The sequence below is a fragment of the Stenella coeruleoalba genome (assembly GCF_951394435.1).
Source record: "Stenella coeruleoalba genome assembly, chromosome: 10".
NCBI classification, from domain to species: Eukaryota; Metazoa; Chordata; class Mammalia; order Artiodactyla; family Delphinidae; genus Stenella; species Stenella coeruleoalba.
This window is the reverse complement of record NC_137156.1, coordinates 74,639,333-74,666,348: the sequence shown is the minus strand read 5'-3', so window position 1 is coordinate 74,666,348 and position 27,016 is coordinate 74,639,333. Positions and strand designations below refer to the sequence as shown.

Below are 27,016 nucleotides of genomic sequence, written 5' to 3'. Positions count from 1 at the left end.
CAAAAGAGACTTTAAAATAAAGACTGTTACAAGAGACAAAGAAGTACACTACATAATTATCAAGGATCAATCCAAGAAGAAGATATAACAATTGTAAATATTTATGCAACCAACGTAGGAGCACCTCAATACATAAGGCAAATGTTAACAATCTTAAAAGAGGAAATCGACAGTAACACAATAATAGTAGAGGACTTTAACAACCCACTTTCACCAATGGACAGATCAACCAAAATGAAAATAAATTAGGAAACACAAGCTTTAAATGGCACATTAAACAAGATGGACTTTATTGATATTTATAGGACGTGCCATCCAAAGCAACAGAATACACTTATTTTCTCAAGTGCTGATGGAACATTCTTCAGGATAGATCATATCTTGGGTCACAAATCAAGCCTTGGTAAATTTAAGAAAATTGAAGTCGTGTCAAGTACCTTTTCCGACCACAATGCTATGAGACTAGATATCAATTACAGGAAAAAAACAGTAAAGAAATACAAACACATGGAGGCTAAACAATATGCTACTAAATAACCAAGAGATCACTGAAGAAATCAAAGAGGAAATCAAAAAATACCTAGAAACAAATGACAATGAAAACATGACGGCCCCAAACCTATCGGATGCAGCCAAAACAGGTCTAAGAGGTAAGTTGATAGCAATACAAGCCTACCTCAAGAAACAAGAAAAGTGTCAAATAAACAACCTAACCTTACACCTAATGCAATGAGAGAAAGAAGAACAAAAAAAACCCCAAAGTTAGCAGAAGGAAAGAAATCATAAAGATCAGAGCACAAATAAATGAAAAAGAAATGAACGAAATGATCACAAACATCAGTAAAACTAAAAGCTGGTTCCTTGAGAAGACAAAATTGATAAACCATTAGCCAGACTCATCAAGGGAAAACGGGAGAAGTCTCAAATCAACAGAATTACAAATGAAAAAAGAGAAGTAACAACTAGCACTGAAAAAATAGAACAAATCATGAGAGATAACTACAAGCAAGTACATGCCAATAAAATGGACAACCTGGCAGAGATGGAAAAATTCGTAGAAAACTACAACCTTTTGAGTCTGAACCCGGAAGAAACAGAAAATGAAACAGACCAGTCACAAACACTGAAATTGAAACTGTGATTAAAAATCTTCCAACAAACAATAGCCCAGGGCCAGATGGCTTCACAGGTGAATTCTATCAAACATTTAGAGAAAACTTAATACCTATCCTTCTCAAACTCTTCCAAAATATAGTAGAGGGAGGAACACTCCCAAACTCATTCTACGAGGCCACCATCACCCTGATACCAAAACTAGACAAAGATGTCACAAAGAAGGAAAACTACAGGTCAATATCACTGATGAACATAGATGCAAAAATCCTCAACAAAATACTAGCAAACAGAATCCAGCAGCACATTAAAAGGATCATACACCATGATCAAGTGGGGTTTATCCCAGTAATGCAAGAATTCTTCAGTATACACAAATCAATTAATGTGATGCACCATATTAACAAACTGAAGGATAAAAACCATATGATCATCTCAATAAATGCAGGAAAGGCTTTTGACAAAATTCAACACCCATTTATGGTAAAAACCCTCCAGAAAGTAGGCATAGAGAGAACATACCTCAACATAATAAAGGCCATATATGAGAAACCCACAGCCAACATCATTCGCAATGGTGAAAAACTGAAAGCATGTCCACTAAGATCAGGAACAAGACAAGGTTGCCCACTCTCACCACTCTTATTCAACATAGTTTTGGAAGTTTTAGCCACAGCAATCAGAGAAGAAAAGGAAATAAAAGATATCCAAATCAGAAAAGAAGCTGTCACTGTCTGCAGATGACATGATACTATACATAGAGAATCCTGAAGATGCTACCAGAAAACTACTAGAGCTAATCAGTGAATTTGGCAACATAGCAGGATACAAAATTAATGCACAAAAATCTCTTGCATTCCTTTACACTAATGATGAAAAATCTGAAAGAGAAATTAAAGAAACACTCCCCTTTACCACAACAAGAATAAAATATGTAGGAATAAACCTCCCTAAGGAGACAAAAGACCTGTATGCAGAAAACTATAAGACCCTGGTGAAAGTAATTAAACATGATACAAACAGATGGAGAGATATACCATGTTCTTGGATTGGAGGAATCAACAATGTGAAAATGACTATACTACCCAAAGCAATCTGCAGATTCAGTGCAATCCGTATCAAACTACCAATGGCATTTTTCACAGAAATAGAACAAAAAAATTCACAATTGTATGGAAACACAAAAGACCCCAAATAGCCAAAGCAATCTTGAGAAAGAAAAACGGAGCTGGAGGAATCAGGCTCCCTGACTTCAGACTATACTACAAAGCTACAGTAATCAAGACAGTATGGTACTGGCACAAAAACAGAAATATAGGTCAATGGAACAGGATAGAAAGCCCAGAGATAAACCCACAATCATATGGTCACCTTATCTTTGATAAAGGAGGCAAGAATATACAATGGAGAAAAGACAGCCTCTTCAATAAGTGGTGCTGGGAAAACTGGACAGCTACATGTAAAAGAACGAGATTAGAACACTCCGTAACACCATACACAAAAATAAACTCAAAATGGATTAAAGACCTAAATGTAAGGCCAGACACTATAAAACTCTTAAGAGGAAAACATAGGCAGAACACTCTATGACATAAATCACAGCAAGATCCTTTTTGACCCACCTCCAGAGAAATGGAAATAAAAACAAAAATAAATGGGACCTAATGAAACTTAAAAGCTTTTGCACAGCAAAGGAAACCATAAACAAGACGAAAAGACAACCCTCAGAATGGGAGAAAATATTTGCCAACGAAGCAACTGACAAAGGATTAATCTCCAAAATATACAAGCAGCTCAGGCAGCTCAATATCAAAAAAATAAACAACCCAATCCAAAAATGGGCAGAAGACCTAAATAGACATTTCTCCAAAGAAGATATACAGATTGCCAACAAACACATGAAAGAATGCTCAACATCACTAATCATTAGAGAAATGCAAATCAAAACTACAGTGAGGTATCACCTCACACCTGTCAGAATGGCTGTCATCAAAAATTCTACAATAATTGCTGGAGAGAGTGTGGAGAAAAGGGAACCCTCTTGCACTGTTAGTGGGAATGTAAATTGGTACAGCCACTATGGAGAACAGTATGGAGGTTCCTTAAAAAACTAAAAATAGCACTACCATATGACCCAGTAATCCCACTACTGGGCATATACCCTGGGAAAACCATAATTTAAAAAGAGTCATGTACCACAGTGTTCATTGCAGCTCTATTTACAATAGCCAGGACATGGAAGGAACCTGAGTGTCATTTGACAGATGAATGGATAAAGAAGATATGGCACATATATTCAATGGAATATTACTCAGCCGTAAAAAGAAATGAAATTGGGGCTTCCCTGGTGGCACAGTGGTTGAGAGTCCACCTGCTGATGCAGGGGACATGGGTTTGTGCCCTGGTCTGGGAAGATCCCACATGCCGCAGAACGGCTAGGCCCGTGAGCCATGGCCACTGAGCCTGCGCGTCCGGAGCCTGTGCTCCACAACGGGAGAGGCCACAACAGTGAGAGGCCCACGTACCGCAAGAAAAAGAAAAAAAGAAAAAGAAATGAAATTGAGTTATTTGTAGTGAGGTGGATGGACCTAGAGTCTGTCATACAGAGTGAAGTAAGTCAGAAAGAGAAAAACAAGTACCATATGCTAACACATATATATGAAATCTAAAAAAAAATTTGTTCTGAAGAACCTAGGGGCAGGACAGGAATAAAGGCGCAGACGTAGAGGATGGACTTGAGGACACAGGGAGGGGGAAGGGTAAGCTGGGAAGAAGTGAGAGAGTGGCATGGACATATATACACTATCAAATGTAAAATAGATAGCCAGTGGAAGCAGCTGCATAGCATAGAGAGATCACCTCAGTGCTTTGTGACCACCCAGAGGGCTGGGAAATGAAGAGTGGGAGAGAGGCACAAGAGGGAGGGAATATGGGTACATGTGTATACGTATAGCTGATTCACTTTGTTATACAGCAGAAACTAACACAATAATGTGAAACAATTATACTCCAATAAAGGTGTTTTTAAAAAATCATTGTATATACAGAAGCAAAGTGAATAGGTAATCTGAATAGATGAGTTTATCTGTGCTCTTGGAAGGTTGCTACCATTTACTCAAATACTCACCGAGGTTGCCACTGTGAAAAAAAAATTGTCAAAGATGAAGATAAAAAGGTGAATTGAAAATTGAATTGAAAAGTAATTTTACTTTCAAATGGTTTGCAAATGTAGATGTTAAGTTTGGAATGAATGTCGTTAATGACCATAGCTGGGAGAGTTATACACCTGCTGATCACTAGAATATTATAATAAATGAGATTGATTTTCCTGTTGACTACCCCATTTTTTCTCATCGTGGTCTCATTACTTTTTCTATCACATTGCTGACCCTTAGCTGTAAATGCTCAGTTACAGATATAAGAAAAATGTATTAACCCCTATATGTTTTTTTAAAAAAGAATGTGTCTTTAAGTGTAAGAGGAGTGTTGCAACTGTTGCTTGTCTTTTTCTGCTTTGTTAGGTCACAGGAGGTTTTAGATGGTGAAAATCAACCCTGTATTACAAGAGAAGAGATGTTTTACAAGCAGCCTTCCTTGCAGCAACTAAATTGTCCCCAAAAAAAGCATATAAGCGTAATGAAGCTTTTAAGTAGTCACATATATGCATTTATATTCTCTCTCTCTCATGAATGACTAATTTTAATTTTTTAAAGTAGCAATTCAGCTTACTTTCAGAACCATTTAAGCTTAGTACATGATTTTGTTTTCCCTCCAAAACCAACTACTCTTGATTATGAGATAATGTTTGCATATTTATTTTCACGAAGACAGTAGAATAAAACCTCATCATCATGTGAGTGGCTTAGTCCTCTAATACCTTTGTCCTAAGCTGGGCACATGATCATTTAGAAATTCTTCCAGAAGTCAGAGCCATAATAGTTAGATTTGACTGAGAACTGTTTTGTGCAAACCAACACCTGACCTCCACGAGGGCAGAGTCATGCCATGGACCCATTGTGTGGTTATCAAGCTTTTACAGCCCAGGGGACTCACCTTTCTTAATATATATTTGTTGGATTACATTGGAAGACCTGCTACAGAGAGGAACAGATTTCTGCATAGTCCTCAGGAGTATTGTGTCTGGAATCTCCCAGCTATCTGCATGGTTCCAACCATTTCATTCAACTCTTGCCCAAATGGCACCTTCTTTGGGAAGACTTCCCTAACTACCTCTTCGGAAATAATACTTTCCACCCCATCTCTATCACCTTTTTGTACTTTACTTTTCTTTATAGCCCTTACTGAGAGCTGACATATGTGTACTTGTTTATTTGTTTCTTGTTTATTACTGTCTTCCTCTATTAAAACATGCTTCATGAGGGCAGGGACTTCGTTTTGTTCACTGCGATATCCCCAGTATCTCCTTCTAGGCTTGACACCATGTAGGTGCTTAATAAATAGACATGCAAATATATGATTCCAATAGGGTTTCAACAAAGACAGTTGAGCAGCTGTTTCCCAATTAACTACAAAACTCTGAACCAAGCTCTGTGAGATGCTGTGATAATCAGGATGTGGTCTCAGTCATCAGAGACCTTTCAGGCCAGTAGAAGAAACAGACTGTAGGTAGCAGCCTACAGTGACACCCATATTTTTTCACCAAGACTCACCACGGCAGGATGAAAGATGTCTTGGCTCACAGCCCCACCCATTCCCACTTTCTAGTTTGGAGGTTGGGACATCAGTAGAGGATTATGTTGTCACGTATGGGCCAGTCAAATTTTAGTAATTAGAAAATTAAAGGCCAAAAATACAAAGCATTCAGTAAACAATCCACAGCCCCCCAGGTTGATAATGGTTAGTACTTAGGTAGAGCTTTCTGTGTGCCAGGCACTGTTCTAAACATTTCATGTATATTCACTTATGCAGTCCTCACAACAATCTTGTGAGTACTATTATTTTTCCACATTTTACTGATGAAGAAACTAAGGCACAAAAGGTTAAGTAACTTGCCTATTGTCACAAAGCTAGGAAGTGGTGAAGCCAGAATTTTTACCCAAAAACTCTGGCTTCAAAGTTATTGCTCAGTATTATGGCCTATTTCCCCACTTGTTGGTAATGAGTAGTCTAAAATAATAACAATTTATTATTTTTAAAATATATATACATATATATCAGTTCTTGAAAACTACAATCAACTCAAGATGACAACACTTGATGATGAATTTGTAACAAATTGTCCTTCCCCTAAGTTGCAGAAATTCTACTTCTCTTGTGCTTGTACATTTGCATATTAGGAACTTTACAAATTCTTTGTGGAATTTAGAATGAGAGACTGCTTTAAACTCTAAAATGGGCTTTGCAATACCAAATTCTAGTAACCCTTTTAAACTCAAAATGTTACTAGCAAGTGGTAAAACTGAGATATATGAGACCACATGTTATTCACCTGTAAAAACAAAGGAAAAGATTTGCATCTATCACGGCCTATAAAGTGGACTATAGTTACTGACCTAAGAGCACCAAGGGGGAATGGAAAGAATTCAGTGTTAGGGGTTGAAAACATGCTGTTGTAAGTTTAAAAAAAAAAAAAAGTGATTATTTTTAATTTACAGATCCAAGACGTTTTCAAGGAGGAGGTGACATATCTAATCCAAACTGTGATGGATGAATATAGTTCAAGTGGCATAATGAGGGAAGGGGCTTTCCAAGGGAAATGCATAAGCAAAGGCATGAAAATACAAGAGAATGGAGTATGTTTAAGTAGGAGCAAGAATGCTGGTATTGTCATTGTGGCAGCCCACTCCAGTGTCCCACCTTACGTCCTCTGGGTCCACCTCTGGTATCAGCTGCAGCTGCAGTGAGCAGTTTGGTGCAAGCTTGATTGGACAGCATCCCTTATCTAGTGCCACCCAAGGGCTTCTTTGATGCAGTAAAAGCCTGACAGCTTGGAAATACTGGGGAGTTAAGCCCCCCAGAGGCAACTCTTAACCACTGGGGATTGGGAGTCAGTGGATATAGGCTCCCACCTGCCATTCTTCAAATGGATTATCTGGGAATTGTTCTGTACCTGTCTCCAGATACCCTGGTAGAATGGAGCCCCTGTGGCCTATAGCAGTGTCGGAGCCAGTGCATCCTGATCTTGGCCTTTCCTCTTTTGCTCTCTTCCTCTTCCTGCTCCTTCATTCCTGCTTCATGGAATCACCTAAACTATGGGCACCTATGTCCTTTTCTCAGAATCTACTTTTGAGGGTGTAGTTTTTCAAGAGGCTGCACAACATAACCAGCCATATGAGATAGCTCAAAGGATTGAATTGTCAAACAGACTCAGAAGACTCAGAGATTTTAGCCAGTATTGAAGTACCTGTGAAGCAGAAAGAGATCCAGGACTGCCACTGAAGTCTTCCAGTCCTTTCTCAATGCACTTAGGCCCACACTTAACAGATGACTTCTCTTAAGTAGTACCTGAGATAGTGATTCTGAGAGAATATCACTCACCCAATGGGAGCTGTTACATTTATGGCTTATGTGACATTTTCCAGGGAGCCATGCCCCGTGAGTGCATGAATTCCAGGTTTATTAACCATAAGAAGTCCTAGACAGATCAGGTACATCCAGCAAAAAGTATTTCATTAAGGACTTTCACCCTGATAAATACCATTAGTGTATTTGCCGAAAGATCAGTCATGTTTACAAGGAGCTTTGGCTGGTCCCCTTTCTCTGCTGGAATGCCCTTTAGTAAAGGGGTAGAATGGGGTTCAGGCCTGTTACACACACCCTTTTCTTCCTAGTAAGCATGTTACTTTTCAAAAACGCTAAGCCAGACAACTACCATCCTTTATTCCTCTTGCTTTGTCTTTTTAGATCGATTTCTAGCTCTGCCACGTACTAGCTCTGAGACCTTGAACAAGTGGCGTAGTGTCTCTGAGCCTTTAACTACATTAGTAAGATGTGAATATTAATTCCTATTTCAAAGAGCGGTTGAGGGGAATAAATGAAATAACACTGGTGAAATGATGTACAGGCTCTGGCACATGGTAGGGATTTAGATGTTGCTCTTCCATTTCCCATCCTTTTCTGTTTGTAATTACAGCCTCGGTTTCTCCCCTATGGAGATCTTCTTGGTATCTCATGTTAAGACTCCCAACAACCGAACCCTAGCTTTATTCTGCAACTCCACTCTTTCTCCCACCCCAATTCTGATATTCTCTCCTGATATCTCTGAAATCCCCCTGGTTTGCATCTTGTACTCTCATTATATGATGTGTGACATGGAGAGGAACATGGTGAAAGGTGATATTGAAGTAATGGCTGAGGGTCAGATTTTGGAGGTCCTTGAATAACAAGATAAGGAGCTCTATTTTCAACTTTATTCCTTAGGCTATAGGATGACAAAGCGTGATGTTCAGTCCCCATGGCTGGTCCACATGAAGAATGGACTGAGAGATAAAAGATGAGAGGTAGAGAGACTAGTAAGGGAGAATATTTAAAGCAACAAGTGACCCGAACTAGCATTGTAGCTGTAGAAGCCGAAGGAAGAAACAGATGTGAAACTATTTGGGAAGTGACTTTGACAGGCTGTGACAGCTAATTGGACTGATGAAGCCTAGATGTTAAGGATAGGAAGCAATCAGTTGTTCTCGGTGGCCCTCACTAATAGCTGAGAGGATTATAAGTATATGAGGCCTATGGTGAGACAGTGAAGTGACCTGCAAGAACATGGAAATGAGTAAAGTAAGATTAGCCTCTGAGCTTTTAATTGTAAGGTAATAGTTCTTGGATCTGAGGGTTTTTTAAACAAATCTAAAGGAAGAATTTGTCAATGGAAAAAAGATGTGCACACGCACACACAGAGAGGCAAATTTGGGCTCTTTTCTTCCAAACACAGTGAAAGGTAAGGGTGTTAGCCATCAGATATTAAATATTTTTCCCCAGGAGCAAAGATTATGCTACTATGGATATGTTTATAGGCAGTGCCTGCCCCAGAAGAAAGTAAGCATGTGGTTAACAATGTAGATGTTGGGATCAATTAGATTTGAGTTTATATCTGTACTCTGATAGATATGTGACTTTAGGAAAGTCACTTAACCATACTAAGCCTTAGTTTCCTCATTGTTAAGTAGAAATAATAGTAGTAGATATCTTGTAGCGTTTATGGGAAGGTTAAGTGAGATAATGCATAGAGCGTGCTTAATACAGTGTTGGCATATAGAAAATACCCAATAAATAATAGATATTTAATAATGATAATAATACCTTTGGGGACTGTACGTATCAGATACTGTAGTCTAAGTCACTTGTTCTGATTATGTACTGAGCAGACAACCTTCTGATACTTTGTAGATTTTTTTCTTTAGTTGAATTACCACATTCCAACAGATTACACTCCAGTCTTGCAAACTTTGAGATCACCCTTTCAGGAGGCTTTACATGGTATAGTGGTTGGAAGGCACACGTTTGTTACCTATTGGAAGATCAGATTCAGAACTGGAATCCAGAATGGAACAGAAAACGGTTCTAAAAGAGTGAAAAGGGGGGAGAAGTGAAAGGATTCATGGTTTTTATCTGATAAACAAGTATTCTATTGAAAATATTTGGCTGTGGTTCTGCAAGTACAGAAACCAGGCACTCTTGTCACTGTCAAAACATGTCTGACAAATAGTAGTCACTCAGCATAAATGAATGAAAGAACTTAAGCCTGGTATAGTAGTGGACATAGAGTTTTATCACAGAAATGACAATGTATTCTGTAGAGAAAAGTTTTAATACCTGTCTCTGCTACTTACTAGCTGTATGTCTATGGACTAGAAGCTGTCTTGGTTTCTAGAGTCTAGTTTCATCATCTAAAAAATGGAGGATGAATATACTACCTGCAGTGAAGGATTGATGTGAGATTTAATAAGAGAATGTCTATGGAATGTGCTAAAAACAGCTACTTAAGAATAATTATTTTCCCCTACACCCACACTAGAATATGATTTCCATGTTTTAGCTACTTCCATGTCTCTAGTGCCTTGTACTGTGCCACTAAGGAATTGACTGAATGTTAGTTGAATGAACTAATGAATCAGGAGGAAAATTTGAACAGAAGACCTCAAAGTTTAATAGTTTCTAGTGATTGGCTATAGAGTAGGACTGTTCATCTAAGTTGCTAAAATGGAATAGAAGTATTGGTTGTGATTGTGGAAGAGGTTTAGGTTTAGATTAAAACATGTTCTCTTTAGGGCTTCCCTGGTGGTGCAGTGGTTGAGAGTCCACCTGCCACTGCAGGGGACACGGGTTCATGCCCCGGTCTGGGAAGATCCCACATGCCGCAGAGTGGCTGGGCCCATGAGCCATGGCCGCTGAGCCTGCGCGTCCAGAGCCTGTGCTCCACAACGGGAGAGGCCACAGCAGTGACAGGCCCGCGTACCGCAAAAAAAAAAAAAGATACTAAAACTTGTTCTCTTTAAAGTCACCCAGAATGATGACAGAGAGGAAAATTGTGATTCAGGTGCCATAATTGCCCAGAAATATGAAGAAATGTCCTAAAAAGTAGTAGATGATAGATCAGTATTGACTGGATGTAAAGGGAAGGTAGTTTTTAATGGTTTAAAGTTTTAAAATGTTAGCATCAAAGAAATTCAAGTGCATATAAGCCATTCACCAGTCATATGCTGGGTCATACAATGTCTTATTACTTTTTTCTTAATAAAAAGCAAACTTGGGCTTCCCTGGTGGCACAGTGGTTGAGAGTCCGCCTGCCGATGCAGGGGACACGGGTTCGTGCCCCGCTCCGGGAAGATCCCACATGCCGCGGAGCGGCTAGGCCGTGAGCTGTGGCCGCTGAGCCTGCGCGTCCAGAGCCTGTGCTCCACAACAGGAGAGGCCACAACAGTGAGAGGCCCACGTACCGCAAAAAAAAAAAAAAAAAAAAAAAAAAAAACCTGACATAGATCTTGTAAGAAAATTACACACCAGTGTCCCTCATGAACATAGGTATAAAAATCCTCAACAAAAATGCTAGCACAATTGAAATATATACCAAGAATACAAGGTTGGTTTCACATTTGAAAATCAATTGATATAATTCAACATATGGAAAGAATAAAGGAGAAAAACAATAGGATCATCTCAATCAATGCAGAAAAAGCATTTGACAGAGTTCTACACCTTTTCATGATTAAAAAAAAATTCTCAAAAAGCTAGAAATAGAAGAGAACTTCCTCTGAAAAAAGAAACCTACATCTAACATCATATTTAATAGAAACATAGTGAACGCTTTCCCCCTATGATCAGGAACAATGCAAGATTTTCTACTCTCATCACTTCTGTTTAGTATATGCTGGAGGTCCTAACCAGGGAAGTAATGTAAGAAAAAATAAATAAAAAGTATAAAAATTGAGAAAAGCAAAAGTAAAAGTCTTTATTTACTGAAGACATGATTGTATATGTAGAAAATTCTCAGGAATCTACCAAACAGTTACTAGAATTCACGAGTGAATTAAGTAAGGTCACAGGAAACAAGGTCTGTATACCAAAAATCAATGGCATTTCTATATACTAGTAGCATTCAACTGGTAAATGAAATTTTAGAATTTATTTTCAGTCATATCAAAAAATAAAATACTTAGAAATAAATTTAACAAAACATATGCAAGACTTCTAAAATGAAAACTATGAAACATTGTGAAACAAATTAAACAAGGCCTAAATAAACAGAGAGATATATCATGTAAGTAGATTGGAAGACTCAATATAGTTCTCCTTAAATTGATCTATGGATTCAACACAATCCAAGTTAAACTCTCAACAGCTTTTTTTTAATCAGAAAATGATAAGTGGATCCTAAAATTTATATGGAAAAGCAAGGGCCAAAAAAACCTTGAACAAAACCAAGTTGAAGAGTTTCTTTACCTAGTTTTAAGACTTACTGTGAATCTGAGTAATCAAAGCAGTATAACATTGGTGTAAGAATGGATAAATGAAACAAATGGATCAATAGAGAGTCCAGAAATAGACACACACGTGCACACACACACACACACACACACACACATCTATAGTCAATTGAGTTTCAACAGAGTACCAAGGCATTTCAGTGACTAAAGAAGAGTCTTTAATAAATGGTGCTGGGACAACTGGATAAACATACAGAAAGAAAAGAACCGCACCCAGTACCTCACACAATATAAAGTAATTGATGTGGGATGGATCGTAGATGTAAATGTAAAAACTAAATGTAAAAACTAAAGCTATAAAGATCTGGAAGGAAACAAAGGAAAGTACTTTTGCAACTTTGGACTAGGTGAGGATTTTTTAAGACCACTACTATAAATAATGATCAACTGGACATGATGAAAATTAAAAACTTCTGCTAATTAAAAGTCATCATTAAGCAATAAGCTAATCTAGATAAAGCATATAAGAGTCTTCTGTTTGCTATTCTTGATACTTTCCTCTAGCTTAGAGATTATTTCCAAATAAAAATTTGTTTTGTTTTGGTTTGGTTTTTTTGCGGTACACGGGCCTCTCGCTCTTGTGGCCTCTCCCGTTGTGGAACACAGGCTGCGGACGCGCAGGCTCAGCGGCCATGGCTCACGGGCCCAGCCGCTCCGCGGCATGTGGGATCTTCCCGGACCGGGGCACAAACCCGTGTCCCCTGCATCGGCAGGCGGACTCTCAACCACTGCGCCACCAGGGAAGTCCCCAAATAAAAAGTGTTTAAAAGATACCATTAAGATAACAGGCAAGTAAATACTCACTATAGATATATAGCTATAGATATAGCTATAGATATATCTCACAAAGGACGTGTATCTAAAATATGTAAAGAACTCTTAGAATTATAGTAAGGAAACAACCAATAAAAACTGAGTAAAAGACTTAACAGATATTTCACAAGACATACCAGTAAACACATATAAAAGCATTCAATGTCATTATTCATAAGAGAAATGCAAATAAAATCACAATGGTATCCATTTCATACCCACTAGAATTGGCTAACATTAAAGTCTGAGGATGTGGAACCACTGCAATCACTTTAGAGAACTGCTTCTATAAAGTTATACATATATCTTCCCCAATGACCCAGAAATCCCATTCCTGATTTTCAAGAGAATGAAAAGACATATCCACAAGAAGACTCTTCAAGCATAGATAGTCACACAGGCTTTATTCATAAAAAACAAATACTGTAAACAAATGTTCATCAACAGGAGAATGAATAAATAAATTGTTGTTTTGCCATACAAGACTCAGCAATTTAAAAAAAGAACTATTGACTCATACTATAACATGGATAACTCTCAAACACTTCATGTTAAGTGAAAGAAGCCAGTCACAAAAGAGTATATTCTACATCAGTCCATTTATAAGAAGTTCACGAACAGACAAAATTCATCTATGGTGATAAAAATCAGGAGTGAGAACTGACTAAAAGGGACCAGGAGGGTACTTTTCTAGGGTAATGGAAATGTTTTATGTTTTATTTGGAGTGGTGATTACATGGGTGTACACATTTACCAAAATACATGAGATTGAACACTAAAATCTGTACATATCAGTTACTCAAATCTTACCCCAATAAATAAAAGAGACCATATCTGTTTATTTTTATGATATCCATTCATCATGCATGGTAGAATGTTGACCCTCTTATAGCTTCCTATTGTGCACAATAAATTTATAAACCCCTTACCTTAGCATAAAGGCCCTGCGTGATTTGGCTCTTACCTCTCCTTTCTACCTCATGTCCCTCCCTTACCTATTAATTCCTAGCCCTGCTGGCTTTACTGTCTGAAGTAGTTCATTTCTTGTTATTTTCTAGTTCAGTCTCTTTTTTGTTTCCTTCATTGCATTTAGGATAACGTGCATTTATTTTGTCTCTTTATACTTTATTCACCTGCCTTTTCCACTAGAATAAAAGCTCCTGGAGGGTAGAGACCTTGACCTTTTCACTGTTGTATTCCCCGATATATTCCCAGGATGTTGCTTGGCTCAGGGAGTATTGTTGAATATGTGAGTGAATGAAGGAATGAATGAATGAATGTTCCTGTTGTTCCATGTGTTGATAAAATGGGACTATACTCAGATGTTCCTCTGTTTGGAGTTCGGTCCTTACCAATTCAAATGAAAATGACATAGTCTTATCCCTCCAAGCAAAGCAAAACTGTGTCTCACGTAAGTTTTTCGTTGTTGCAATCAAACATTTTGTTTGATGCAAGGGAATTTTTTGTTCTCTTTTACTTTCCAGAATCGCTATATAGTCTTTCCTTTTATTTCCTAATCAGAACTTCTTATATAAGCGACTTAATAGCATCCCTTATGACAATGCCTTCCAGACATATTTGATCCTGAATCCTATTGGTAAAATGTTTGAGCACACTAACCACATGGGTACATTTATTTATTTCAAACATATATAAATATGTTGCTGTACTGTATATGTAATGAAACATACCCAAATATAACATTTTAAAAGGATGGTATGAAAGATGGTTCTAATATTTTCCTCCTCTCCCATGTGCTCATCCCACTTTGAAGACACTACCTTAGGGCAAATATTCTACATTTACTTATACGTGTAAGTGTAAAATTTCAGTAGTGTTAACACTTTTGCACTTTAAACCTTACATCTGACCATGGATTGAAAGGCTTTATTGCTTTTTTTTTTTCCAACATCTTTATTGGAGTATAACTGCTTTACAATGTTGTGTTAGTTGCTGCTGAATAGCAAAGTGAATCAGCTATATGTATACATATATCCCCATATCCCCTCCCTCTTAAGCCTCCCTCCCACCCTCCCTATCCCACCCCTCTAGGTGGTCACAAAGCACCGAGCTGATCTCCCTGTGCTATGCAGCTGCTTCCCACTAGCTAGCTATTTTACATTTGGTAGTGTATATATATGTCAATGCTACTCTCCCACTTAGTCCTAGCTTACCCTTCCCCCTCCCCATATCCTCCAGTCCATTCTCTATGTCTGCGTCTTTATTCCTGTCCTGCTCCTAGGTTCATCAGAACCTTTTTTTTTTTTTATGATATTGTTTATGCAGGTAGGGTAGAATTTTTAGGTCTGGGGCATATTTGAAATCATGTCACCTAATTTTTGCTGTACTTACTCTTAACATTGTTCAGTGATAGTTTTTCTACAGAAAAAAAATGTATTAGTATTTTAGTGGAAAGAAATAATGAGATTAGAAAAGTGCAAATAGGAGGCAAGGAAGAGCTCTGGAGAAGGCTGTGTTGATTTACACTATAGTTAATTACACTGTAAATATTGGTAGCAGTATATTTGAATGAAATGTCTTCTTGAGGAATTACTAATTTTATAATATTAGCAATTAGTACACCTAGACAAAGTTGCTAAAAAATGGGGGAAATATCACTCTTCTCCAATAAAAAGACAGTTTTTAAGGAAGCATCAATTCTTCAATATAGCAGCATGAGACAGGTTTGGAGATTTTAAGCCTTTTGTGTTACCTCTGAGACCTAAAGGAAGCAGAACATAAAAATGAGCCTCTATCAATTTGAATCAAACCTAATCTTTGTGATCATGGCTGTGGTCTAAATCTATTAAAGATGTTCAAATTCAGTGTCCTTGTTATCACTGCGGGTTGACCTGAGTAGTGAGCAGTAAACTTGTGTATTATAATTCTGGTTCGAAGATATGTGCTTGGAAAGTGAAACCGACAGTCAGCGTTTTGTGTCTGTCTATAAGCAGACTAAGAGTGTATATAAAGTGACAGGTGCATTTTTAGAGAAAGAAGCCCATAATGTTTTCCTATTTAGTAGGTGACAGTATGTCCCAAGATAACACAAGCTTAAGGAGCTGGAACAAGCATGGTTATTAAAGGCTAGCAGTTTCTCAGTTCAAACAAATTGAATTTTTTCATAGGCTGGAAGACTGGAAATATAGGGTAGAGTACTGAAATAAATTAGCATATTAAGTGAATTTATACACTCAGGCTTGTGAACACTTTCAAATTAAGGAAGAAATTTTATTACTTCTTCAAAGAAAAAGGCAATTTTTAAATTCTGTGTTTGATCTCCCTGTTGGAAAGGGCCTATATAATAAATTATATTATTTTGATGATTATCCAAAGAAGTGTGGTTATTATATTGATGGGAATCTTCACTTCTCTCTCTTTTTTCAGAATTACTGATTTAAGGAACATAAAAAGAAGATTGTATTTATCAACAGTCCATAAGGAACTGTCCTCAACCCCTCTTCATGCAAAAATCCCACTCTTCATGATCAAACGCAAAATCGTAAGTGTCATGAATATTGCTTAAAATATTAAATTTATTTCAGCAAATATTAATTCTGGGCCTACTCTGTGTATGAGGCATTCTGTTAAGTTCCATGGTGGTATTAAAAATGAATAGAAATTTATACTCTTCTTTTTCTTCCAGTGAAAGAGCTTAAGATCTACTAGGTGGGAGAATATAATTGTTTGAATATCTAGGGTATCACCAAAACTGTGATTGGAAGCACAGTAGAGAGAGTAAGTGCTATTGGTACAGTGAAAGGGAAAGAAATCCATCTGACTGCAGGACAAGGAAAGGCTTCATGAAGGAGATTGCACTTGGCATGGACTTTGAAGGACTGTAGAATTTCAACAGGTAGAAATGAAAAACCAAGCATTCCAAGCAGAAGGAACAGCATGAGTAGAAGCATAGAGGCTGGAAAGTGGCACATATTTGGAGAACAGAGAATGATTCATCATTGTTGCCAGATTTTTTAAAATAGCCTTAAGGAAACCTCAGTTCTATAATCCAAGAGCCTGATATAGGTTGGGAGATTTGTGTAACCTCTGAGACCTAAAGCAGCATAATATATAAGTAGGTAAGCCGTAGGTTACTGGCTAATAAGTTTGGGCCTGATACGACTGACTAGTCTTTCTCAAATGTTAGTCATTTCAATACTACTCTCATGACTACCATGTTTGTGTACTATCTGTTCCAGTATGTACATAATACTCTCCTTTAAACCAACTCAGCCTTTTTTGACTTAAATAAATTTATTTTAAAAAAAAACTTTATATCACACTTATAAATGGAAAACCAGTATAACTTTCCAGAAATAAAAATTAACCATAACAATAAAGATACTGAAAACAAAACAGTATTTTAAAGTCTAGCTAAGTACTGTTTCCTGTTTAGGGTTCTGTCCTGAGGTCTGCTCTTTATTAACAAGAGTTTATCAAGAGCTAGATACATGTTCAAGCTTTTTCTTGGGCATAATTAGGATTGAAAGAAAACTGATGGATGGAAATTTTTATTCTGTGATCTGTAGTCATTTAATGCCATGCCCATGTACCATCTAAAACCATTTCACAAACGGTGCACGTTCCATATTCTTTGGGAGCCACTTTAGCAGAGAAAAGGAAGCCATTAAAGCTTTTGGTTTGGAGAGGAACATACAGTCAGTTTTATGCTTTGGGAAGATTAATCTGGTAGTGACATTTGGAATGGCTTAGAGGGGCTGGTAAATGGAGATCGAGAGAACATTTGCCGTACTCCAGATTAGGGTTAATGAGGACTAGGGCGGTAGCAATAGAGGAATGGATGTAAGGTAACATCAGAAGCTTATGGTCCAATGAGCTAAGACATACTTAAACAGACCTTTTCCATATCATGTGGTACATGCTGTGAGAGCAGGACCCACTGTGAACTATGGAGCACCAGGGGAATGATCAGAGAAGGGCTTCTGAAGAAGGGGATGCCTGAGCTAGGCCTTGAAAGGTTATAAGAAGAGAGAAGGCACTAACCAGTTCAAGTTGGGGTGGTATTCCTAGAACAGAAAGAGTAGCATTAAGAGTAGCTGCATGAGATGTGTAGGCACGTAATAATCCAGTGTTGCTGAGGAGAGACCAGAATAGTAGGGAAGTAGTAAGGCTGGAGAAGAAAACAGGGCAACCTCCTGGTAGGGCTTATATTTATAGGCAGGGAGCCTGGACTTTTATCTCATAGGTGATAGGGAGCTTTTGAAGGACTTGCAGCAGGGGGGCATGGTCAGATTTGCATTTTAGTTAGAACATCGCTTTGGAGAATGGGTGGGAAAGATGAGAATGGAGGCCAGCAGGACCAGTTAGAAAGTCAGTGCAGTTGTCACAAGAAGGTAAGAGAGCAGCAGTACCTGGCTTCTCCTAGGCACTCAATAATTATGTAAGTGGATGGATGAGTAGATGAATGATATAGGTGTAAGAGAGATGAGTCCTAAAGTTGGGAAATAGAAATCAGAGTGAAGATGAGGAAACAGAGTTGAAAAATAACTAAAAATTTTAATTGAAGATTAATTAAGTGTCAGAAAGGAAGAAAAAGGAAAAGTCAAGGATGGCTCTCAGTTGACTTTCTACTTTGGATGACTGGTGACAGAATCAATACCTAGAAATCCAGGAGAAAGAGCACGGTTAGAAAGGGGAGATGGAAATGTTGATAAAACAGTCTGAGACATTCAGATTGAGAATTTGGGGGGTACATAACGTTAGAGTCCTAGAGAGAGGTATGAGCTGGATATTTGGGCTTCTTCAGCATACAGGTGGCACTTACAGTCATGAGAGTGATGAAATTGCCTGCCTGCAGAGAGAGTAAGAATGGCAACAACAACAACAAAAGAGGCTAGAGGAGGAAATGCAAGGGCCTACCCAAGAAAAAGGGTGGGCAAAGGAAGAAGAATCCATGAAGGAGACAGGGCAACAATGAGAAAGTGATGTGAATCATGAAGCAAAGTACAGTGTGGTGGAAACCAAGGAAGTTTTGGTAAGAGAAAATGTCAAGATGTGAAAGTATTTGGGATGTGGCAATCAGGAGGCCATTAGTAACTTCACTAACAAGTTTTGGTGTATGAGGAAGGAGTCAGGACAGTGGGCCCTGTGAATGGAAGATGGAGACATGAGAGCATCCTGACCATTGCTTTCAGTAGGCTGATCCACTGGGCTTCATGTTCAAGTAGATATAAATAGAGGGGAGGAATCAGAGATAACTTTGAGGTTTTGAGTCTGGAAAACCTGGAGATTGAGCCCAGTAACAGATAGGTGCTGGATTTTGGAATAAATTGATGGTTTCTGTTTGCAGTAGAATTATTTTAATTCATTGTGTACTAAACACTCATAAATGCACAAAGATTAAATGCAAATACTTCAGTTATTAAAATTAAATCATTTAAGACGTTAAGGAAGTGCATTAGTCCTTACAAATGAAATTATATTCATCTTCTTATGTTTAGGTATGATTTCCTTATTCATCAAAGATTGTTTAGAGTTCAGTGTTAGGTGGTTTCCAAGAGCTAAACCATATATGAGACTAATACACTATTCTGTGTGTGGTTAATCAATCAGGTTTGTCATTACCTTGCTTTTGTGGGTTCAGTCACCCTTGTCAGTTAACTAACTCTGAAGTTTCTGGATATCATATGAAAATCTGAACTGATCATTCTGTACATGGCTATAATCTTCACACACACACACACACACACACAGTGTACCCTCCATCCAGTGGCACTTGTGGGAATACAGTATCTGAAAATAAAATATTGTCTGTTAAAAGTAAACCACACAAATATCTTGCTGATATAGGAAGTAAACTTCATTGAACAATCTTTCATATTTAATAAATGAGTCTTTAAGAGGAATATGTGCTAGCAGTGCCAGGTATCTAATGACATAAGAAATGTACTATTTAAACTAAAAAGAAAATAGCTGTAATAGGCCCTGTGGAGCAATGTGTCTTCGCTCATCTATCTACCTCATCTTCTCATCCCCAGTGAGACAGCTCAATAGAAAATATAAAAGAAAGGAGATGCAGGCATGAAAATTACATGTAGCTGTTTTAAAAAAAAACCCTAATGTGAAAAAATCAAACTGGTGTCTATATCTTAGGTGACTTCAGCTCATGCTAAATTTTGAAAAGCAAAATATCTAGAACTTGTCTTGAATCTAGAAAAATTGCTCACGTAATTCAAGGCAGTCCTAAGCAAAGACAAGGTATTTGTTTCTATAGTGTTCCCCATCCCAATGAAATCATCAAATCATAACTACTTGTAGTATGTCCTAATTATTCTATATTTTGTGAAATATAAACATGTAAATAATACATAGGAGTTAAGAACATGGCATCTGAGTTCTGACACTTATAGTTATGTGACCCTGTGCAAGTTCCTGTGTTCATTTTCCTCATTTATAAAATGCAGATAATATGAGGCATGCATACTACTAAGGTTCTTGTGGGAATTTACATGAGTTAATAAACATAAGGCTTTTAGAACAGTGCCTGGCATGGACCAAGCTTTAAATAAGGATTATATCTCCTATTTGCTCTTTAGGTGCTACTTCTTCCAGAACACCCTCCATGATTTCCCCTCTGCTGATTGATTAGACATTTTGGGTACAGCACATCATTACCATTCACAAATTCATAATTCTTATAACACTTCTTCATCCTGCACTTTAATCGTCTGTTTACCTACCTGTCTCCCCTTTTAGGCTGTAAGCATGACTCATTTGGTTTTTATCCCTAGTGCCTATGTACATGGCATATAGTAAGTACGCAATAAATGTTTGTTGAACAAATTGACAGGTCTTAATGTGCCTTCTGACTTGGGAGATAAAAGAATGAGTTTATCATGGACAAATTGTATAAGCTTTCTAAATATGCCTGCCTATTCCATAAATGTCCAGGAGTACTTAAGCAAATATTAAGAAACTCGGTTCTAATACTTGCTCTCATTTCCCCTCATTTTCCTCCCAATCCAGGAGATGCTACAGCACCAGAGGGAGGGTCTTTCCTTTCCATTGCTAACATAGTCAATTCCAAATGAGCCCTTATTGAATTAAAGCTGAATCTTGTTTAAGGGAAATTTCTAGAGAGAGCAGCAAAGTGACAGAGAGCCCTCCACCCATTTAAAATGCCATGCCTGGGATCCTCCCTGGTGTTGGTGTGATGTTGGCCTCAGTTCTCTGCTTTTTGCCAAAGTCCTCTTCACTTCGTTCTACTTTTTAAGAGCCATAGATATTTTGGTGATAAACCTCAAAATACAGTATTTTAAAAGCACTTCAGTTAACATTTTTAAATCAGGAGATTTCACATAAAATTTCTGACCTCTTTTTTTAAAAAATCAGAAGTCAACATTGAGTCTGCTTTCTTGCACAGCAAGCAGTCAGCTAGAGCAGAGTGGCAACTGCACACTTTTAATGGAGCTTTAAGCTCTCCTGTGAAGTTCAGTCCTCTCCACTCATAAGGATGTGGGTGCAGTCAGACCCTTCCTGCTTCACTCATTTAAGTGACCTGCCACGGCCCTCTAGGCATATAGTTTGCAACCCCTGATTTAGAGGATAATTGCCAAATGGTCCACTTTGCCTTGGTTCTTTAGCTAAAGCCTTCACATAACCAGAGGCAGCAAATAAAGTTAATATTTTTATAGCCACACCAACATGAATATTTATTTAGAGGCCACTTACTGTTCCAGTTACGATAGAATGTTCAACCTTTCAAATAAAAAATTTTATTTTTCATGTTATTCTTAATTATGATAGATTCATTTTAACATTTAAATTATAAAAATTTATATGTTTAATTTAGGTTTTCAATGACAAGAACAGTTTTAAAAATTAATAACCATCATATTAAACAGTGGGGGTAGCCACTTAGTCAAGACTCACTGAAATCAATCTTACTTCTTCTTTAATATAATTTCAGTCAGTTGGTGATGGTATCAGATGAACATCAATGTCTTGCCACCAAAGTATGTACTAATGTACAGTGAATTTAATTCCATTTGAATAGGAAGTTCAGGTATGAGATATTGCTGAGAATGAATCTTTCATTGGAGGTATAACAAAGTAGTATGATAAATTACAATGCCAAATTCTTTTAGTAACCTTTACCACTTAAATACCCAGTGTTTGTCATTTAGATAGATAGAATTACTCTTTAGGAGTTGTACTTTCTTGAACCACAACTCTGACGGAATATGTTATAGATTTTATTAGAAACTGAAAGAGTGGCATACTGTTTTTAAAGTTTCCTCTCAAAGATCATTTTTCCCATAGAGCCAGTGAGTTGGAAATTTTTGGTTCTTAACGGTATTTAATTTCTTAAGTGCCATTGAATGAACAGAGAATGGAGGAGGCAGATTTTTTTAGATGTATATTTAAGATATAATTAGAGAATGTCTCTCAATGAAGTCATTCTAACCTAGAATCCACTGTAGTGTCTGTGGTACATATTTGAGGGTTTGTAAACGTTTTCATGTGCATATCATTTAATAATACTTGTTTTTCACTCTCTCTACTCACCTGTCTAATGTGGGTGTTGAAGAGATTTGGGAAAAGGAGCAGTTTCTTGCTTTTCTCTGCTGACCCTGAATGGTTATGTGAAATAGGGACAACTACATAAAAATATTTGTTCTGGAAAATGAATGATTACCCAGCTTTAGGTCACCCTATTTTCAAATCACTTGAACAGGCAGAGTAGTATTAGAGGTAAAATGTGGCCTTGAGAGCTATATTGTAGGGGTTTGAAACCTAGCTGTCACTTCCTGTCTGTGGGCCCTTGGGCAAGTCAGTTATTTCTGTGTGCTTCAGTTTCCTCATTGATTAGGTCCTGACAATTATAGAACCTACTTCATAGAGGAGTTGTTACTATTAAATGAGTTATTACTTAGAATAGTGCCAAGTTCATAGTAAGTGCTTAGTTAGTGTTAGTTGATATTGTTACCATTTTACTATTTTCTCTTGACCTGAATCTATGTTTTTTAATTTGTGAATATGTTATCATAATAAACGTCTGAACTTGCAGTTTATTTCAATTAACAAATACCTTTTGAGCCCCTGCTGTAGGCCAAGGTCTGTGCCAAAAGATGTGAATCCGAAAGTGAATGGTGCACAGTCTTCTCATCCATGAGATTATAATAGGCAGAGGAGGCAAACATATAAACAAGTTAATGATGATGGGCAGTGGTTAACACCAGACTAGTCTTAGGAAACAAATGCTGCTAAAGGAAAATATCAGACTTTTCTAGCCAAGTTGGAGTGTGTTATAAGTGGAGATATTTGTGCTAAATTTTGAATACACACAAATGAAAGCATGGAAGTTCATGTCACGTTTGATCCCTTAACTGGGTTGTATAATGGGAATGTACAGAATCACAGTGCTGGAAAAGAAGACTGGATGAAACCATGAAGGGCCTTGAAAGCCATGATAAGAAATTTAAATTTTTAGTCCATTAGAGTTTTCTTTTTAAATTTTAACTTGGAGAAGTTTCACAATATTATCTGTATTCTAGAAAATGAGTACAATGTCAGAATAAAAAGAGCTAGAGGCAGAGAGACCAATTAAAAGGCTGTGTGAAGTCCCGGTGAGTCATATTAGCCTCAATTAGTGTAGTAGCAAAGAAGTAGAAGAGGAGAACAGATATAAAAGATACTTCAGGATTTAAATCAGTGAAAAAAAAGGGAGAAAATGGCACTGAATTAATCTAGGGCTGGAAATTGGCAAAGTACATGTGCTACCAACAAGGGAAATATCCTGTAGGAGCTTAAATGACTGCTTAGATTGCTGTTTCTGCCCATGACAGAATATCTGGTATCAAACTGTACTTCCTACTGTAAACAAATATAAAATTGGAAAAAATATTTGAAATAAGACTTTTCAACCATTTGGATACCAGGCAACATACTTTTAAAAATGAGAAACAAATGAGATGAGTCCTATATTCCCAAGCTTTCTGAAAGCCCATTCTGGACTGCAGAGATGGGAGCCCAGACAGAGCATGGCATCTTGCTGAATAGAGAAAGAGATCAGAGTTAAGGATGACTGAGACTGAGGTAGCCAGAATTTGTAGGTTAGTGTATCTGAGAGGAGCTTCAGAAATATGCATCAGGGTCTTCTTGAACCTTTGTGCATGCTTACAGTAGGACCCCATGAAGTAATCACAGACGAGCCCCTGGGGAAAGAACACCTACTAAGCAGCTGTGACACACAGGGCTAGGAGATATTCAAGTACTGGCCAGAGTGAATAGGTATCACTGAACACATACAGGAGAAACTCCAGAAAGACAATATTACTTAGAAATGGAGCTTATCTAGTCCTGGAGAAAAGGTTACCTTAGACCTGACCTAACAAATATAAAAACTCACATCAAAAGATCAAGATGATGTGCAAATAAACTTCCACCTGGAATATCTTTAGGACACCTCTAAGAAAAACAACAAAATCCAAAAGCCCAAAAACATAGTAGCCATAATGTCCAGAATACAATTTTTAAAAAACGGATACTAGATAGGCAAACTGGGTAAACATGATCCATAACCAGGAGAAAAATCACAGGGCCTTAAAATAACTATTATAAATATATTAGAGGATTTAAAGGAAACTTTGAACATAATGAGGGAGCAAATTAAGAGACCCCAATGGAAAAAGGAAACTATGAAAAGAAATTTGGAAAAATACAATATTGAAATGAAAGTTTCACTGGATAGACTTAACACTAAGTTAAACACTGGGGAATATCAGTAAAATTGAAGTCAAGAATATAGAAACTCTTCAAACTGAAGCACAGAGAGAGGGGAAAAGCCTGGAAAAAAAATGAATATAATCTGAATGGCCTGTGAAACAGTATCTGTCAGTCTAATATATGTGTAATTGGAGTACTATAAGGAGAGCAAAAAGAGATTGAGCAGAAGAAACTTTATAGAAATCATGGTTGAAATTTTTCAGATTTTGAAAAATATACCCATAGATCCAGTAAGCTCAACAAACTATGAGCTGAGAAACACACAAAAACCACACCAAGATCACACCATGGTATATCATAACTAAAAAAAAAAAAAAAAAAAAAAAAACCCACAAAGATCACACCATGGTATGTCATAATTAAATTGCTAAAAATTAATGATAAAATCTAAACAAGCAGCAAGAAGGGAAAAAATCAATTATACACAAGAGAACAATGATAAAATATATAACCAGCTTTCCATCAGAAGCAATGAAAGTAGGAAGGCAATGAAATAGTGCTAGGGAAAAAAAATGTTTAAACCTGTCAAGTTAGAATTCTTTATCTAGTGAAAATATTCTTCAAAAATTGGAGCAAAATAACATTTTCAGACTAAAAAGTTGAGAGAATTCGTTACCAGCAAACCTGCACTACAGAAATATTAAAGGAAGTTATTCAGGCTGAAAAAAATGTGCCAGATAGAAATTTGGATCTAAGTGAGAGAATGAAGAGGACAAGTAATGGTAAATTAATAGGTAAATCTAAAAGGTCTTTATTCATACCATAAATTCTTTCAAAGTATTTGATTGTTGAAAGCCAAAATAACAATGTAGAAGTAAAATATGTGACAATAATAACACAGAGATGGTAGTATACTTTTTATGAGGTTCTAATCCAGAAGATATTCTAATATTTATTCAGGGTTAAATTGTTAGAAGTTAAAGATTCATATTGCAAACTTTGGCAACCATAGAAAAAAGTAAAAGAACAACTAATCAACAAATATAGCTAATCAACAAATTAAGGAAATTAATGGGGCACTAAAAATATATTCAATCCAAAATAGAGGAGAGCTAAACAAAGAGCAGATGGGACAGATTGAAAACAAATTGGTAGCCTTAAACTCAAACACATCAGAATAATTACATTAAATGGAAATGGACTAAACACTCCAACAGAAATCGTTATGTTGAGTAAAAAGTGAGACAGTTATATTCTGTTTATAAGCAGTGCACATTAAATTTAAGGACACAGGTAGGTTAAAAAAATTTTAATACAAAAAGTTTTACCTTGCAAACACAAATTATAAGAAAGCTAGAATGGCTCTCTATTAATATCAGTCAAAGTAGACTGCAGGACAAGGAATATTATGTAACAAGGCATATTTCATAATGATAAGGGGGTCAGTCATGTAGAAGATATAACATCCTACATGTGTACATAGCTAGTAACGGTGCTTGAAAATGCATGAAGCAAAAACTAACAGAACTGAAGAGAGAAAGATAAAAACACAATTATAGGTGACGATTTCAACACTCCCCTTTCAGAAATTGACAGAAAATCAGTAAACTTGAAAAATGCTATCAATCAACCTGACTTATTTGACATTTCTAGGATGTTTAATCTAACAATTGCAGAATAACACTATATTCAAGTATGCATTGAATGTTCACCAAGATATATGGTATTTCAGGCTGTGTTAATCTCAGCAAAGTTAAAAAGACTGAAATCATACAAAGTACATTCTGTGGCTAAATGAAATTAGATGGAAATTAGTAACAAAAATATAACTGAAAAATCCTCAAGTACTTGAAAATAAAGCAACATACTTCTAAATAACCTATAAGTAAAAGAAAACTAATGGAATATTAGCAAATATTTTAACTGATATTTTTACTAATTTTAAATGGCAATGAAAATAAAGCATACTAAAATCTGTGAGATGCATTACAGGCATCTAAAGTATGCAGAAAGAAATAATCAAGAGAATGAGTCAATGAAATGGAAAATGGGCAATGGAGAAAAACCACTGAAACCAAATTTGGATTTTTGAAACTATTTAGTAAGTGATAAACCTAGACTAATCAAGAAAAAAAGAACACACACACATTGTCAATATCAAGAATGAATGTAAGGAAAAAGGAAAATAAGGGAATATTATGAACAATTGTATACTAATAAATTTGACAACTTAGATTAAGTGGGAAAATTCTTTTAAAGACACATTACTAAAACTGATACTAAAAGAAATAGAAAATCTGAGTAGCCTTATATCTATTTTTAGAAACTGAATTTGTAATTTAAAACATTCCCACAAAACAGTACAGGTGCGGATGGCTTTATGGGTAAATCTAACCAAACATTTAAGGAAAGAATAATACTGTCTCTCAGATAATAAAGGAGAAGGAACATTTTTCAATTCA

At 36.8% G+C, this 27,016-nt stretch overlaps 1 protein-coding gene across 4 annotated transcripts in view; it reads left to right on the top strand.

The window, feature by feature from the left end:
- CFAP20DC (CFAP20 domain containing) overlaps positions 1–27,016 on the top strand; it is a 267,456-nt gene that overhangs the window by 76,877 nt on the left and 163,563 nt on the right. For all 4 annotated transcript variants that reach the window (XM_079935811.1, XM_079935812.1, XM_079935814.1 and 1 more), the window contains one exon: positions 16,254–16,368. In XM_079935811.1, coding sequence (XP_079791937.1) covers positions 16,254–16,368 — 115 coding nt within the window. The remainder of the gene's footprint in view (positions 1–16,253; positions 16,369–27,016) is intronic.